This window comes from Saccopteryx leptura, chromosome 1 (assembly GCF_036850995.1).
Source record: "Saccopteryx leptura isolate mSacLep1 chromosome 1, mSacLep1_pri_phased_curated, whole genome shotgun sequence".
NCBI classification, from domain to species: domain Eukaryota; kingdom Metazoa; phylum Chordata; class Mammalia; order Chiroptera; family Emballonuridae; genus Saccopteryx; species Saccopteryx leptura.
In genome coordinates, this window is record NC_089503.1 from 210,633,317 (window position 1) to 210,651,478 (window position 18,162).

The 18,162-nt window shown below is 39.3% G+C and overlaps 1 protein-coding gene and 1 pseudogene across 4 annotated transcripts in view; one reads left to right on the top strand and one right to left on the bottom strand.

Moving 5' to 3' along the window:
* The window catches only part of ELF2 (E74 like ETS transcription factor 2), a 96,873-nt gene that overhangs the window by 70,489 nt on the left and 8,222 nt on the right, over positions 1-18,162 (bottom strand). For all 4 annotated transcript variants that reach the window (XM_066385261.1, XM_066385245.1, XM_066385293.1 and 1 more), the window contains exons 2-3: positions 1,613-1,697; positions 172-404 (exon numbers count right to left, since the gene is read on the bottom strand). In XM_066385261.1, the coding sequence (XP_066241358.1) occupies positions 172-243 (72 nt within the window). In that variant the 5' untranslated portion in view covers positions 244-404; positions 1,613-1,697. The remainder of the gene's footprint in view (positions 1-171; positions 405-1,612; positions 1,698-18,162) is intronic.
* LOC136388205 (inorganic pyrophosphatase 2, mitochondrial pseudogene) lies at positions 10,602-11,452 on the top strand (annotated as a pseudogene).

The following is an 18,162-nucleotide window of genomic DNA, read 5'->3' on the forward strand; positions in this document are numbered from 1 at the left end:
TCCCTCAACTTTCTCTTTTCTAAATTACATGAGGACACGTGACATGAACGTGTACAATATCATGCATTATACATGTCTACTCTCAAACACCTATTTCCCATTATTTTCAAAACCAGTTCATGCATTGAATTCTGTGAACAAAACAGTAATATAATGCATTGGATGCCTAACCTCTTGATTCTCTACTCCATTGCTGGAAAGCTCCAAAACAGAACCTCCGTTGTCAACCACTGCTGATGTCATTGTTTATTCCCTGAGGAAGCTTGAAACGCTATTAATCAGTGTAATTAAAGGTTCATGGATGATTGCCAGTGTTACAGGTTTGCATCATGTCTTCAAAGTCAATAGAAGATTGGAGTAGATATCCAGAAATCCAGTCTTCTAAAGATGATTAATGAGAGAGCCTAAAAAAGGAAAGAAGTTAAAAAGTTATTAAAAATAGGAAAGATATAAAGTACAACCTCTTCTGCAACCTAATTTTTAACATTTGTATAAACTAAGAAAAAAGAAATAGGCTTATACAACCCTGTGTCAAAAGAGGGCAGTAAAGAGGGCAGTAATGAGCACTCTACTTCTTAGCATTCTCCAGTTAATTAACATACTGAAACTAAGTTCTCACCAAGGTACTGCACATTCATGACATTATGATATTTACATTCAAAGAAGCAAAATGTTGTAACTTTCTATCTTTATGAAGATGTAATTTTATTCCTGAAATATTTTCGTAGAAATTTTTGAAATCTTTCATGCATTAAAAACAAAATGTTTGGCCTATATAACAAATTTCAAAATTGACTGGTTTGTAAATACTTCACTCCCCTTCTTTGGCTCAGTTTGTTTATTTACTTGAGTAACTAGAACTGTCTTCTGCTACGGCAGCAAACTCACTTTGTGTTCACATTGGGACTACAAGAACTATAAAACAGATTCACTGGACTTGCTTATACTTTCAAATAGTGGTTTGAAAACAAAGTTGTGAAATCACTTGGAATGCTTAATATTATTTTATCATTCTTTCCTTGGTAACTTTTTTTGCTATTGGTTCAACATGCAATATAGCAAATGGTTTCAAGTCAACAGAAGTCAACCTTGCCTCAGTAGAGATGAATGTCAATATGTACATCTAGATTTATGCATTAGATTATTCTTAGAAAGTGACACTTTGATTTTGTATATGTTAAATTTTTCACGGAGAAATTAGAAATTTATTTCTAACAGGATTTTTTTCACATAAAAGTTAAAGAGTGCAGAAATATTAAATATAAGGAAAAAATACATTTCTAATAAATCATTCCATTAATATTATGTTCTCTATTAACTACTGGCACCATACAGATATGGAAACAAAATAATAAAGAATTTCCATAAACTCAGACAAGAAATACCTGAAAAAAAACAGAAATTTCACCTCACTATCTAAGACCACTCAGAATTTAGTCTCCTTTTTGACCTTATCAACAGAAAATGCAGAAAGTATTTGTAGTTTAAGAATAAAAATTAAGAAAACTCCACAGTCCCACACTGAAACTCATCATTTTCATGTAAGCTGACTATTTTCAGTTTCTGTTTTCTAAACATATAGATAATAATAGCAGAAATAAATTTTACTTACAATTTGAATGTTAAGTAGTCTAAGCATCCTTCACTGTTTTCACAACTTGGCAAGAGCTAAAACATAAACCAGCAATTCTCTGGAACTAGTAGTGGGGAAAAAAAGACAGTATTAATATAATTCTATTAAAAATATTTTCCCCCAAAATTAGTGTGATTCAGACAGTGCATAGTTATTACAAACCATCGCCAAAGCCTGATGACATACATTATATAATGCATATAATGACAACTTATTTCCAGGCTATTGAGGAATCAGAACTTTTTATCAAATTTAAAATTGCAAGTTACCTGTAAATAATAACTACTGAGTAAGGACAGGGTCACCATACCTAGCCTATGCCCCACATCAGGGCTTATATTTGAAGTAGCAACACGTATAACCACCACCACCACCCCCGAATCCCCAGAAATATAAAATCAAGTTTTTAAAAACTAGCCAAAGAAAACTACTCTGCAGCAACGTTGACAATATATATTGCCTGTTCAGTCACTTTCCTGCCTCCCCCTCCACACTTATATTCCAAACACATGCACACATCCCAAGACTGCAAACGCCCTCTCCTTCCAAAGGCTGATCAACTGACCTGTGCACCGGAGCTCCGGCCTCGCTCCACCAACTCTTTCCTCTTATTTCTTAACCTTATCCTTTTTTATCACGGGGTCCTTTCCCTCGAGGTCTAAACGTTTACCAGACTAAACGTGGCCAAGTCCTCCTCCTTGACCCTGCATACAGCCCTGCAGATGCTGCTCCAGTTCCTCTCTCAGATAACATTCGTGAAGAAAAATCATCTATCTATACTGTCTCCACTTCCTAATTTCTCAGGTACTCCTCCTTCTATGGAGGTTTGTCATCCATCACCACAAAGTGAAATGTTTCCTGAATCCTGGTTGTCAAATTCACGGGACCCATTTCTGTCCCCACGGCACTGACCGTCTCCGAAGCACGGACACTGTGGCTCATACTCCCCTCGAAGCTCTGCCTGAATTTACTTCTCCCTCCCCAGCTCCTCCTTTTCAACTCCTCTTACGGACCCCCACCCCAATTTTCAAGGAGGTTGGAGCAAGATTACAAATGAAAACCTGTATATCACATGTATAAATATTTTAATGTTAGAAATCGACCTTGACATATGGTGGTGCAGTGGATAGAGTGGCAACCTGGAATGCTGAGGTCGCTGGTTCGAAACCCTGGGCTTGCCTGGTCAATACACATAGGAGAAGCAGCTACTATGAATTGATGCTTCCCACTCCTGCCCCTTTTCTTTCTTTATCTCTCCTCTCTCTCTCTGAAATCAATAAATCTTTTTTAAAAAGTTATTAACCAAGCTAACAAGGTATTAAATTATTCTTCTTTCAATCTTGACATACACACTTTTATAACATACTAAAAGGCTAAGCTCTGGCTTGGATTTCTCAAACTGCCTCGTGTTCTATGGGGGCATGGGAGAACCATACCCCCACACCTGGCCTGCAGCCTGTCTTCTTCTCTTCCAAACTCTGGCTCCACTCCATCACACAGGAGCTGCACATACACACCTGTGGACATCCCAAGCTCTGGCCACATGCCCGCAAACTGCTACCCTTTGGCCATCTCTTGGACCTAGAGAAGCTCATGCATGTAGTACAGTCGAGAGAAGAGACTCAGAAAAGAGGCCCATGAAGGGCCGTGTGGGCACGGGTTCAACTACTCAGAAATGGGTAACAGATGGACTAGTGCCCTCTGCTACCCCCAAATCCTGATCTTGTCAGGAGGGGTATAGCTGGAGGGAGGCCAGATGAACAACTCTAAAGCACAAGGCCCAGAGCAGTCTTCCCCACATGGCTAAGTCTAGGGACAGTCCTACTCTCTGGTCAACCCCCACATGGAAGTATTTCCAGGCCACCCAAGTCCTCTTCTGACTCTATGTTCTCTAAGCTGCCTTCTGTATCGCCATGACTTCACTCCAATCTCAAGCATTTCATGGGCTCCAGTTTGTCTACTAGACACTTTCTTGCCTCTATTTCTTTATGAAATTAAAGAGGGTATAATAAATCATAAGCATCTATTCCAGGATATCCCAAGCACATCATTAATTAATCCAGTAACAAATATTAACTGAGCGCCTATTATACATTAGTATAGTTTTGGGTGCTATAGGTACAACAATGAATAAAGCAGAAGTCCTTGTCCTTATGAATCTTAAATTCCAGTGGGGAGGGATGAAAACAAACCCAGTATGTACAGCACACGTGTAGATGGCGATAAAGGCTAAGGAGACAAAGGAACCAAAGAGGGAGAATGTCAGGCAGGGGAGAAGGCTGCAATTTCAAATTGATGGCCAGAGAAAGAGTCACTGAAAAAGCCACATATGACTAAAGACCCAAAAGTAGAAGTAAGCTTTGCTAATAACTCGGGAAAGAGCCTTTTTCAAAGGAAAGATAAAATTCTAGATCTGCAACCGGGAGTACACCTGACTATTTCACAGATCAGCAAGGAGGCCAATATGGCGGGCAGGAAGTGAGCAAAAGGAAGAAAGAACAGAATATGATAACAGAGTGGTAAGGGCCATGCGAGCCTTCTGCAAGGACTGACTTACTCTAGGAGGAAAGTTTTATGTACAGAAAGACGACCTGATTATCATAAGGATCATTCAGATGCCACACTGAGGACAGACAGGGGACAAGGGCAGAAGCAGGGACATCAGTTAGGAAGCTACTGTAATAATTGGGTGAGCAATGACAGTGGCTACAATCAGCATGGTAGGGCCCAGAGAGAATAAAATGTGGTCGACCTTTAGATATTTTTTAAGGTAAAATGGAAAGATTTGCTAGCAAACTGGCTGTGGGTTGTGAGAGAAAAATAGTCAAGAATGACTCCAAAGCTATGTCACATGGAATGGGGAAAGTATGGGAGGAGAAGTTCAGTATGTCCCAAACTAAACCCATTTTTTTCCTGGCTTAGCTTCCCAAAAGTAGAACCTCTCCTACTGTGCTTAGCTTAGTAAGCTACCCCAAAACCCACACAAGCTGCCTAAAAAACCAAGATCCATGACTCTTTTCTACATCCACACCATCGTACTCTCACTCTTGACCCCTTCCTTCTCTATCCAGTATCTCGTATCCTCTGCCCTTGTTGAGGTCCTTACTGTCATTTCTCTGTATTGCTGAGAGACCCTCAGAACTTGGCTCTTTGCTTCTAATCTTCCCCCTCTTCCAGGCCACCACCTGCAATATCAGGGTGATCCGACATGTAATAATGTCAGGGCCTTCTTAAGTCTTCAGTATTCACTCATCACTTGCAAGATGAAATCCCAACCTCTTTGCAAGCACCCTGATTTAGCATGAACAAGCAAGAGGTCTAGGTCTATTTGTAGAAGTTATGGAACGTCCATTCTGGTATGCTCAGGCATTAAAATCATGTATGTCATCCACGCTCACCTGTCCGGCCTCACCTACTTTTCCTACTGTACTCCCTTTAGACCCCAGTTGTCTGTGGCTCCCTGTATCCTTCTCTCATCCTGAACGTCCTTCCCCTGTGTAGCCACTGGGCCAATTCCTAGCTGTCTTACAGGTCACAGTTCGAAGGCAACCTCATCCCCTCAGAGCTCAATATCATTTTCTATAACTCTCTTCCTCCAATCACATTACAGACCACCCTCACTGAAAACACCCAAAGAATGACAGCCTCCAGCAGACCATCCACTCGCCACTTCCTGTCAACTGCACCAAGCCCAGTGCCTACACCTCTCCTTCCATGTTCCCTGGAGCCCTGCTCCTCTTTACCTCCCTAATCTACTCCCTACACCATTCCCAAAGCACATTTTAAAAACCTGTGCATCTGGGTTTTAAGATCTTTGGTTTTACTACCTAAACCAGGGCCTTTCACATAGTAGGTACGTAGTCAAGACATGATGAATACAATAAGCAAACACGCTCCAGTCAGGCAAGTACCTCCACTGTTCAGGGCACACACTGGATTCATTCACATCCCTGTCACCTTGCCAATGCCCTTCTGTCACAGGGAATGTCCTCTTCACTTATTTAAATTTCACTTGCCCACCAAGAACAACTTTTTCCCTACAGTGACATAACCTCTCTCCTATCTCTTCCTGCACCAGTCCTTCCAATAATATTTATTAAGCACTTACTACATACTAAACACCACTATGCCAGAAACGCAAAAAGGGAGACAAGACTCAGTCTTCAAACAGACTGTGGAGTCTGGGAAGGAAAAACACCCAGAAGCAATTACAGTGTCAATGCTATAAAGGAAGCTACAAAGTACAGTGCAGTGGGGACATACAAAAGGAGCACCCAAGTCAGCTCTGGTGGGGGGCGGTTCTAGAGACTCCAGAAAGGAACCACCATCAGGTGTGGGCCTGAGAAGAAAGAATAGGTGAAAACTGGCATAGCAACAGTGAGAGACACAACTTGGAATAGTGAGTACTAAGGGATTTCTCAGGACTGAAGAAAAACTCTACAGGAAAGGGTAGCAAATCTAAGTACCTGCCAGAAGAAAATTCTGCTCAGACTATAATTTAGTCACCTGGAGTACAGACCACATTCTCATCACAAAGTTTATGTATATCATCTTATGTTTATAAAATGCAAAACCAAGGAAAACCCAATCTATGACAATAGTAGACATAGGACAAAGGGCTAATATTACCAATATATAAAGAACACTTAAAAGAGGAGTAAAACACCAAAAACCTCAAGGAAAGTAAACAGTTCACAAAAATAGATATACAAAGAGCCCTTAAACATATGGAAAGATGTTCAAATTCATTCATAGAAAAATGCAAATTTATAATTAAAAAGATGATATACCATTTCTATCAAATTAATGACAAAATGTATGACATCATATTGTTGGTAAAATTGGTCAAGCTTATGCACTTATTTACTAAGCACTGAGAAGACAAACTGATATAACACTATGAGAGGAGAATTTGGCAATATCTAACAAAACTGCATATGCGTTTGTCATTTTTAAACAGCTTTACTGAGACATAATTGACATATAACTTCACCCACTTCAAGTGTATAATTCAATGGTTTTTAGTATAGTCACAAAGTTGTACGCTATCTCCACAATCTAATTTTACATTTACAGCACTGCCCCCAATGCCACCTCCATTAGCAGTCCCATTCCATCCTTCTCCAGCCCCTAGTCCCTAGCAACTACTAATCTACCTTCTGGGTCAAAAGATTTGCTTGTTCTGACCATTTCATATAAATAGAATAATATATGCAGGTTTCTGTGACTGGCTTCTTTCACTTAATATAATTATATGTTTGCAATATTCAACTATGTGTAGAGTGCATTTGTATTTTTTTTATTGTTTTTTAGAAAGAAATGTTGGCCTGCAATTCTGTACTAGCAAAAAATGATTCTTAAATATAGGCCTTATATCCTAATTCAAATTAACCCAAATTTCAAGTAAAAGAACTACGTGGAACCAAAACATAAACTTTTCCATAGTGTTAAATAAAACAGCCCTCTCTGAAAGCAGCCAGAAGAGTGCACCTACACTCCCATTCAACTATTTATAAGATTTATCTTCCTTTGCCTAATTAAGCCAGAGGTTTACAGCTTCCTCCATAGGGCCTGAATCACGGCACTAACAGACCTGCAGAACACAGAAGGAATGGACGAACAAACGAATGCATGCTTATTTTTATTTGAGGGTCTAAATAGCATCTTCTCCATTGCACCTGGACTCTAATCACCAGGCAAAGGAAAACAGAGTTCTTCCACAGAGGTTAAAAAATACAAATCTTCACCCTCAGCAGGGCAGAATCTTTTAGTCTTGAAGAGGTATGTCAGGGGTCTCACGGAATCCAGCGTATTCTTGCACTTATTGCTAGAGTAAGAACATACCATGGGTCATAAAGGGAAAAGGTGGAATCTGGAGGAATCAATCTTCAAGCTTCCTCTGCTCTCTCCTTCCTAGGAGAGGTTAGGCAGAGCTCACTCCTCCCTCCAGCAGTAAAATGCGCCAGTGTGTATGAAGTGTTTCTGTCCAGGCGTGCCCATCAGACACTCAGCACCTAGTTTCATAACAGGCAGGTCACAGGGGCACACCCAGAAGGAAAGCAGGTGTTCAACATAAACCATACTGTTTGCACAAACAGTCTAGGCACAGTGGATCCCACTTATCAGTTACTGGGGACACCCTGAGAGCCAAGTTCCCAGATGCCAGCCACGGGCCAATCTTGCAAGCAGGCATTTCTAAGGAGAGCGTTTCAGACCTGCTATGTTAATCATTTTCTGAAGAGCAAGTAATTAAACTTTCTGAAATCTCAGAAACCATAATGATCTGGAATAAAGAGGACACAGACAACATCTTCCCTGTGTGTAATATATGGGATGTTTAAAATGCTTTATCATTACAGAATGATCTCACAACTGAGTTTAAATGCTTAGACATAACATAGGAAGAACGACATCTCCACATCCAAATATTATGTAAAAATTCATGAAGGCCAACTTCCTGGAACATTCTCATCTCATCCAGATTATTAAATACTGTAAATCATAAAAGGTGAACTTGCTCTGAAAGTTTATCTAAGCACACTATGAGAGAACAAAAAATGTAAGATGAAAATATTCACTAGTCCTTTTTAAAATGAAGCTTTCTAGTTCTAATTGTAATCTAAAATTAAGTTTAGATGACCATGAAATTTAAGAATTTATAGAATATTACATGTTTAACACAGAACTGAGTTTTATAAGAAAAACCTACATTTTTATTCATGTATCTAAACTGTACCCACTGCAAGGTTATAAATATAATTATTCAAAATTTGGTCAGGCTATTCAAAAAACATTGGGACTTTGCCCTTCAAATACATATAAGACCCCCAAAGATCCTGAGTTATTTAATATTAATTCCATAATCACTATACTATGTGTTTGTTATACCCCCAATTCATGAAAGTGACTTTTCTTCTTACATCATTTATAAAGCTTAGCCCTATAATCAATCTACCACAATGCTCCTCTAAGCTTCCTCATTTTCATTTCTTATGGTTGAGTAGAAGTCTATGGACCACATAAATGATCAGATTAGAGAAGTTGTTTTCCTTTCGGTTTTGTTCTTTAGCCACATTTATATCCAATAAAGTAAACAGACATGCGAGCTTGGGAACAAAAACAGATTAGCTTTACCCTATTTTAAATGAGTCATATGGAGGACATTAAAGATTTCAGGCAATAAAAAGAATATTTTTTCACTGTCTGGATTTTATCAGCTTTTTGTCTTTCTTCTGTAATGAAGAACAAGGTGAGATTTTTATTTATAGTAGTTTCCCCTTCTCCACAGGGAATACAGTACTCTCTACGACTCCCAGGGGATGCCTGAAACCACCAATAGTACTGAGAAATATATATACTATATTTTCCCTATACATCCATAGCTTTGATAAAGCTGAATTTATAAATTAAGCACAGTCACAGGTTAACAATAGTAATAAAATGGAACTATAATATACCACAAAGTTATGTAAATGTGGCATTATTAAGTAAAATAAGGGTTATTTGAACACATGTGCTGATACCTAGACAGCAGATCTGATAACCAAAGGGCTGCTCAGTGAGGATGGAGGGGGCGTGTTCAGCGTGGATACGCCAGACAGTAGGATGATTCATGTCCCGGGCTGGATGGAGCATCACGCTACTCAGACTAGCACACAGTTTAAACTTATGAACGGTTTCTTTGTGTAATTTAATATATATTTTTGAACCACAATGAACCATCCGTAGGTTGCTGAAACAGTGGAAAACAAAACTGTGGATAAGAGGGAGATTACTGTACATGCTTATTGTAAATCTTTCTATCCACCCCACCTACCCAAATCAAAATATACTGCATTTCCCCATGCATAAGACACACCTTTTCCCAAAACTTTTGGGGTCTAACAACTGGGTGCGTCTTATACGTGGTTGTAGACTTTTTTTACTTGCATTTCCCACTTTTTCGCACTTGTTTTTGCACTCATTGTTGAAGACAGTGATTCGTCATCAGACACAAATGAGGACAAGCTAATGAATGGGAGTTTTGACAGTGATAAGGAGCTGTATGAATTTTATGATAAATAAAACTTGAGTTCAATAACTTTGTCATACTTTTTTTTTTTTTCAAAATTCTGGCCCCCAAACTAAGGTGCGTCTTATACATGGGAGTGTCTTGTCCATGGGGGAATATGGTAAGCTCCATTAGAGCTGGCCTGCAATTTTAATCACCATTGCATATATACCTCTCAAAACAGTGTCTGGCATATAACAGACAACAATGTTAAGCCTTGGCTCAACTTATTCTTGTTCCTGGTTTCTTTCCTCTATTTTATTATCTGTAATATCTACAGGCAGACCTCAGAGATATTGCGGGTCTGGCTCCAGATCACTGCAATAAACTGCGTAACACAAGAAAGCCAGTCGTCATATTCTGCTGGTGGAGGGTCTTGACGTCAATTTGTAAAAAACGCAACACCTGTGAAGTGCAATAAAATGAAGTATGCCGCCTGACCTGTGGTGGCGCAGTGGATAAAGCTTCAACCTGGAACGCTGAGGTCGCCGGTTCAGAACCCTGGGATTGCCTGGTCGGGGAACATATGGGAGTTGATGCTTTCTGCTCCTTCTTTCTCTCTCTCTCTCTCTCTCTTTCTCTCTCTCTCTCTCTCCTCTTTAAAATGAATAAATAAATAAAGTTTAAAAAAAAATTAAAAAAAAAACAAAAAACATGACTACCCACAATTGCCATAATTAAAAAAAAAAAAAAATGAAGTATGCCTGTGTGTGTCCTTAAACCACTTTAAATTGTTTTGCGGAGAAAATAAGTACCTTTTAACCAGACACAATACTGAATAGTCAGAGTAAGTGTCTAGTGAATAAAGAAACAAGAAACATATTCAGATACTCACTGTAAATCGATATTAACACAGACTTAGAGTAGTCCTGCCTGCCAGAGGGAGTGAGTGCAGAGCCCTGTACCACATGGAGGAACATGGCTAGCCCCACCCGCTGTGACAGCCTCTTTAAGAATAAAGCTCATCACTACATTGCCCCTTTCATGATATTCCTCTGAAAGTGGGCTCTATAGAGAAAAATGGTATTTCTACAAAGAAAGCACAACATGATGTGAAAATTTAACATGGTTATCAAAGGATCCCAGAGTACAAACGCTAAAACAGACATTGTCACGGAGGAGCCACTGAATCCCATTAAACAAGACATAAAGGATGGCGAGCTATATACCATGTGGCAAATATCTTTCCTTCTGAGGATTACATATGGAATTACTGTGCTCTCCCTCAGACCTAGGTGGGACAATCCCTATCGAAAAGCTAAGAGCACAGACTGTTGTGGAGATGATCCTATTGATGTTTGTGAAAAAGGCTCAAAGGTTCTTTCTTGTGGAGAGACTCACATGAAGAGCCTGGCAACTTTGGCTCCTATTCCTCAAGGTGAAACAGACTGGAAATTAATCGCTACCAATGTCAGTGATCCAGAAGCCTGAAAATTCCATGATATTGACCATTAAGAAATACAAAGCAGTTATTTAGAAGCAACACTTAATTCATTTAGATTTTTATAAAGTGCCAGAAGGAAAAATCAGAAAAAGTTTGCTTTTAATAGAGAATTTAAAGGCTTTTGCTCTAAATCTACTCATGAATGTTGGAAAGTACTGCTTATGAAGAACTGTGATGGAGAGGCTATAAATTGCACAAACATGCTGGTATGCGATAGTCCTTCCAATTGGACTCAAAAGGAAGCAGGATCATTAGCTGAATCAGTATCATCTCCACTAAATAAAGTAACGAAGAAGAGCAAGGGTGGAACTTCCTTGGCAAGTGATGGGAACATTTGCCATCAAGATTCCAATCTCACCTGACCGGGAAGTGGCGCAGTGAATGGAGCGTCAGACTGGGATGTGGAGGACCCAGGTTCGGGGCCCCCGAGGTCGCCACCTTGAGTGCGGGCTCATCTGGTTTGAGCAAAGCTTGAGCCCAAGGTCTCTGGCTCGAGCAGGGGGTTACTCGGTCTGCTGAAGGCCCGTGGTCAAGGCACGTACGAGAGGGCAATGGATGAACAACTAAGGCAGGGGTCCCCAAACTTTTTACACAGGGGGCCAGTTCACTGTCCCTCAGACGGTTGGTTGGAGGACCGGACTATAAAAAAAACTACAAACAATCCCTATGCACACTACACATATTTTATTTTAAAGTAAAAAAACAGGAACAAATACAATATTTAAAATAAAGAACAAGTAAATTTAAATCAACAAACTGACCAGTATTTCAATGGGAACTATGGGCCTGCTTTTGGCTAATGAGATGGTCAATGTCCGGTTCCATATTTGTCACTGCTAGCCGTAACAAGTGATATGACTTGCTTCTGGAGCCGTGAGGTGTGCGTCCCGCATCCCCGGAAGTAGTGCTGTACGTGAGCGACGCTGCGCTTTGCGGGGCCACCACATACAGTACTGACCACCAGTGAAAGAGGTGCCCCTTCCGGAAGTGCAGCAGGGGCCAGATAAATGGCCTCAGGGGGCTGCATGTGGCCCGTGGGCCGTAGTTTGGGGACCCCTGAACTAAGGTGTCGCAACGAAAAACTGATAATTGATGCTTCTCATCTGTCTCCGTTCCTGTCTGTCTGTCCCTATATGTCCCTCTCTCTCTGTCTCTGTAAAAAAAAAAAAGATTCCAATCTCTAAAAACTATGAGAATCTGCTGACTTTCTGTTGAAATTTCATTTTCCCCCAAACTTTCTGAGATACGCATTATTTAATAAACATTGGAATTTAAAAATATATATTGGAGCCTGACCAGCGGTGGCACAGTAGACAGAACGTAGACCTGGGACACTGGGGTCCCAGGTTTTAAACCCCAAGGTCACTCGCTTGTGCACGGGTTCACCAGCTTGAGCGTGAAATCACTGACATGATCCAATGCTCACTGGCTTAAGCCCAAGGCTGCTCACTGGCTTGAGCAAGGGGTCACTGGCTCAGCTGCAGCCTCCCCGCTACCCCAGTCAAGGCACATATGAGAAAGCAGTCAATAATCAACTAAAGTGCCACAACTACGAATTGATGCATCTTATCTCTCTCTCCCTTCCTGTCCCTCTCCTGTGTGCGTTAAAAAAAGAAAAAAATAATTGGACTAATTTGAAAATACCTTCCAAATTATGGTATACAGCTGATCCTTGAACAATGAAGGGGTTAAGGGTGTAGACTCCCACAGTTAAAAACCTGCATATAACTTTTAACTCCATAATGTTGACTGGAAGCCACACTATAGCACAAACAGTTAATGAACATGTATATTTTGCATATTATATGTATTATATATTGTATTATAATAAAGTAAACTAGGAAAAACAAAGTATTAAGAAAATCATAAGGAAGAGATCATAGATTTACAGTTCTGTATATATTTACTGGAAAAAATCCATATTTAAGTGGACTTGTACACTTCTTTTTTTATATAAATTTTTTTAATTGATTGTTAGATGGGGGGGTGGAGAAGCAGAAAGCATGAACTCGTAGTAGTTGCTTCCCGTATGTGCCTTGACCGGGCAAGCATAGGGTTTTGAACCGGCGACCTCAGCATTCCAGGTTGATGCTTTATCCATTACGCCACCACACGTCAGGCAGTGGACTTGTACATTTCAAACCAGTGTTGTTCAAGAGTCACTTGTATCTGGCTTGATTTGCTATATCTGGTTTACCTGAAACATATTTGGTTTCCCTAAAGAAAGGTGTACTTTAAACATTAAAAATGTGTGACATGCCTGACGAGGAGGTGGTGCAGTGGATAGAGCGTCAGCCTGGGACACAGAGGACCCAGGTTCAAAACCCTGAGGTCTCCAGCTTGAGCATGGGCTCATCCAGCTTGAGCACGAAGTCACTGGCTTGAGTGTAGGATCATAGACATGACCCCATGGTTACTGGCTTGAGCCCAAACGTCACTGGCTTGAAGCCCAAAGGTCGCGGGCTTGAGCAAGGGGGTCACTGGCTCAGCTGGAGCCCCTCCCCCCAGTCAAGGCATATATGAGAAAGCAATCAATAAACAACTAAGGTGCCGCTACAAAGAACTGACGCTTCTCATCTCTCTCACTTCCTATCTGTCCATCCCTATCTGTCCCTTTCTCTGTCTCTCTCACTAAAAAAAAAATAAAAATAAAAAAATGTATGACATTATAAAAAGAAATATTAGCATTTGCTCTTCACATTATAAAAACCATACGTGGTACTTTGAAAAGGTAGCTAATCTTCAAAAATTTTATTCACATAAAACTTTGAAAGATTCTATTCCACAATATCTAATCTGAAGTAATTTGAAGTTATAATTTTGTTAATATTAGTTAGCCAGACAAAAATAATTGTTTTTATTAGTGAAATAGTGAAATAAAAAATATTCACATTCCAAATTATTTAGAAAGTCATTATACAACTACATAAAGTTTTCTGTATTTTTTAGCCCATAATTATAGTTGAAATAATTTTATAATACTAATATAAATTGGTTAAAATTGTTATCACAAGAAACTTTGCCATTGCTATAATTGTACTACAAATTTAAGGTTTTATACATATTGGTGTTTATTTTATTCTGAGAGAGTTAAATTTCAAGGAAGAAATATCAGGAAATAGTTGTTTTCCCTGCTATTCTTTATAAAGCTAAAATCATTTTTTTTAAATCCTACATATATTTATTCAAACTTGGAAACTGTTAAAGAAAAAAATTAAATACTGAGCTGTAAATAAACTTTTAGTCAAGTATCAAGATCATTACAATATTTTTGCAGTAGGTTCCCACCACACTTTTAAAAAATCGAAACTCTTTAATATGGTCTATATAAAGACCAACCCAGAGACAGCCCACCCAACTTCTCTGACCAAGTTCATCCCACATCTCTCCTTTCACTGGCTTACTGAGCTCCAGCCGCACTGGCCCTGTTCCTACCACACAGCAAGCTTCCTCTGAACCTCCTGTTCCGGGATACAAGGCTCTCCCCGATGGTGGACAGACAGGGTCCTTCCTCCTCACCCACACGCAGAGCTCACTGCAATACCTGCCACTCAGAGAGACATTTCCCTCTGGGCTCCCCTCCCCCAAATTACATTCCATTTTCATGTAGCTGCCCCGTCATTCTCTATTTAATATCACATTACCCTATTTTATTTCTTCATTATATTTACCACTCTCTAAAATTATCTTATTTGTTAATATGTTAACGTCTGCCTCCTCTACCAGAATGTAAGCTTCGTGAGAACAGACACTGCATTTACCTTGTTTACTGCAATCTTTCAAGGACCTAAAATGAAATGAACACTATACCACTGTAGTAAATGTGCAGGCTGATAAGAAGATTTTGATATTTTGTAATCATTCTAACACATTATATTTCTCTCTTAGGCTTCTATTGTGCTGTTTTCCTACCCATGAGCACCTACCATGAGGGAATTAGTTAACAAGAACTATGAACAAGTAAATGTTATACTGTATAATCATTTCAGAATTAATGGCAGGTCTTTCAACCTATACAATTATCCTACATATCTATAAGCATTAGTAATTATAAGTAAATTGTTAATTGTGTTCAAATAAAAATTATCAGATAAAAGTTAGCATTTAAGAGTAATGTACTAGCAGTGGTAGAGCATCGGACCAGCATGTGGATGTTCTGGGTTCGGTTCCAGTCAGGACACATAGAAGTGACCATCTGCTTCTCTACACCCCCTTCTCTTTCTTCTTCTCTCTCTCTCTCTCTTCCCCTCCATAGCCATGGCTTGATTGGAGTGAGTTGGTCCTAGGCGCTAAGGATGGCTCCAGGGCCTCGGCCTCAGGTGCTAAGAGAAGCTTGGTTGCTGAGCAACAGAGCATCACCCTTTAGTGGGCTTGCCAGGTGGATCCCAGCAGGGGTGCTAGTGGGAGTCTGTCTCTGCCTCCCCTCCTCTCACTTAATAAAATAAAAACAAAAACAAAAAGTGAACAGAACCTCAGAGACTTATGTGATACCAGAGAACATACAACAACATATGTGTAATGAGAGTCCCATACAAAAAATAGAGGGGGGAGGGAAGGACATAAAAAATATTTAAAGAAATTATATTCAAAACATTTCAAACTGGTGAAAAATATTAATCTATAGATCTCAGTTTATTTATCCCAAAATAGAATAAACACGAAGAGATCCACACCTAGACACATGATAGTAAAACTGTTAAAAACCATCAAGAAAATCTTGAAAGCACAGAGAAAAACAACTCACTGGAAACAATGGATCAGAAAGCAGGAGATGACATATTTAAAGATGCTGAAATAAAAAAATCTTTAATAAAGAATTCTATATCCAGCAAAACTATTCTTGAAAAATAAAGGTAAGATAAAAACAATCCCAAGAAAACAAAGACTAAGATAATTCACTGGTAACAGACCTTACAAAAAATCCTAAAAGAAGTCCATCAAGCTAACAAAAATAACCTGGTACACACACACAGAAAAAATAAAGAACACATTAACGTAAATATATTTGCAGCCCTGGCTAGATAACTCTGCTGTTTAGAGTGTTGTCTCCATACGCAAAGGTTGTGATATTTTTTTAAATAGTAAATATACTAAAAAAAAAAAGTAAATATACTTGCAAATATAAAAGTTTAAATATTTTTACGGTATTGTTGGGCTTCTAATATTTGCAAATGTAGTATATATGACAATAGTAACAAACAAAAGAGGGGAGAAAATGAAGCAAAGTTTCTATATTTTACCCTAAATAAATTAGGGTCCATCTGAAGTAGACTGTGATAAATCAAGATACATATTATAATTCCTAGAGCTACCTAAGAAAACTCAATATCTAGTTAAAAAAAATAACAAAGGAAAACAAAATCCTGGAAAATATCTATTAACTGTAGAAGAGGCAGAAGATGAATAAAGAAAAAAAAAAAGAAGTGAGACAGATGGAAAATAACCAGCAAAACTGTAGGCATAAATCTGACTGCCAATGATTACATTAAATGTGAACAGATTCAAGTCTTCAATCAAAAGGCAGATATGGTCAGATTTTTTTTAAAAACATTTTAGGCTCTGGCCGGTTGGCTCAGTGGTAGAGTGTCCGTCCGGTGTGTACAAGCCCAGGTTTGATTCCCAGCCAGGGCACACAGGATAGGCGCCCATCTGCTTCTCCATGCCTCCCCCTCTTCTTCCTCTCTGTCTCTCTCTTCCCTCCTGCAGCCAAGGCTCCAATGGAGCAAAGTTGGCCTGGGTGCTGAGGATGGCTCTATGGCCTCTGCCTCAGGCGCTAGAATGGCTCCAGCCACAATGGAGCAACGCCCCAGAGGGGTCTCCACCTAGCCTCCTGGTGGGCATGCCGGGTAGATCCCGGTCCAGCGCATGCGGGAGTCTGTCTGACTTGCCTCCCCACTTCTCATTTCAGAAAAATACAAAACAAACAAAAAAGTATTTTAACTACATGGGGTCTATAAGACACATTTTAAATTCAAAATACAAATAGGTTGAAAGTAAAAGATAGAAAAAAATATGTGCCCTGGCCAGAGCTGGGCTGGGTAGAGCATTGTCCTCGTACACAAAGGTTGCTAGTTCAATCCCCAATCAGAGCACATACAGAAACATAACACTTCGGTCTCTCTCTCTCTCTCTCTCTCTTCCTATTTCTCTAAAATTAATGTCAAAAATAAAAATAAAAAATATGCAATGTAAATAATGAGCATAAAACAGCCAAAGTGGCTATACTTAAACCAGACAAAAAGTTACAGACGACCTGACCAGGCGGTGGCACAGTGGATAGAAAGTCAGACTGGGATGCGGAGGACCCAGGTTTGAGACCCTAAGGTCACCAGCTTGAGCGCAGGCTCATCGGGTTTGAGCAAAGCTCACCAGCTTGGACCCAAGGTAGCTGGCTTGAGCAAGGGGTTACTCCATCTGCTATAGCCCCACAGTCAAGGCACGTATGAGAAAGCAATCAATGAACAACTAAAGTGCCACAACGAAAAACTGATGATTGATGCTTCTCATCTCTCTGTTCCTGTCTGTCTGTCCCTATCAATCCCTCTCTCTGACTCTCTCTCTTTTTTTTTTTTTAAAGTTACAGACAAAGAGGGATCTTTCATAATGATGAAAGGTCAATTTAACAGTAATATAAAACAGTTATATATGTATATCATACCTATTGCCAGAACCCAAAAAACATGAAACAAAAGTCAATAGTACTGAAAAGAAAAATAAACACTTTAATTATAGTTCAATATCTTACTCTGAATTATTGATAGAACAACTAGACAGAAAATCAGCACAGACATAGGAAGGCTTGAAAAACTGTCAACCAACTTGACCCAACACCTACACAACATTCAGACCAAAAACAGCAGAATATACTCTTTTCTAGCACAGATGAAACATTCCTCAGAATAGATTACATAGTAAGCCATAAAAATGTCTTACTATTAAAATGTCTTACTATTAAATTAAAAATGTGAAAAATTCATACATAGTATGTTTTCCTACTACAGAGGAGTTCAGTTAAAAGTCAACAACAATGAAATC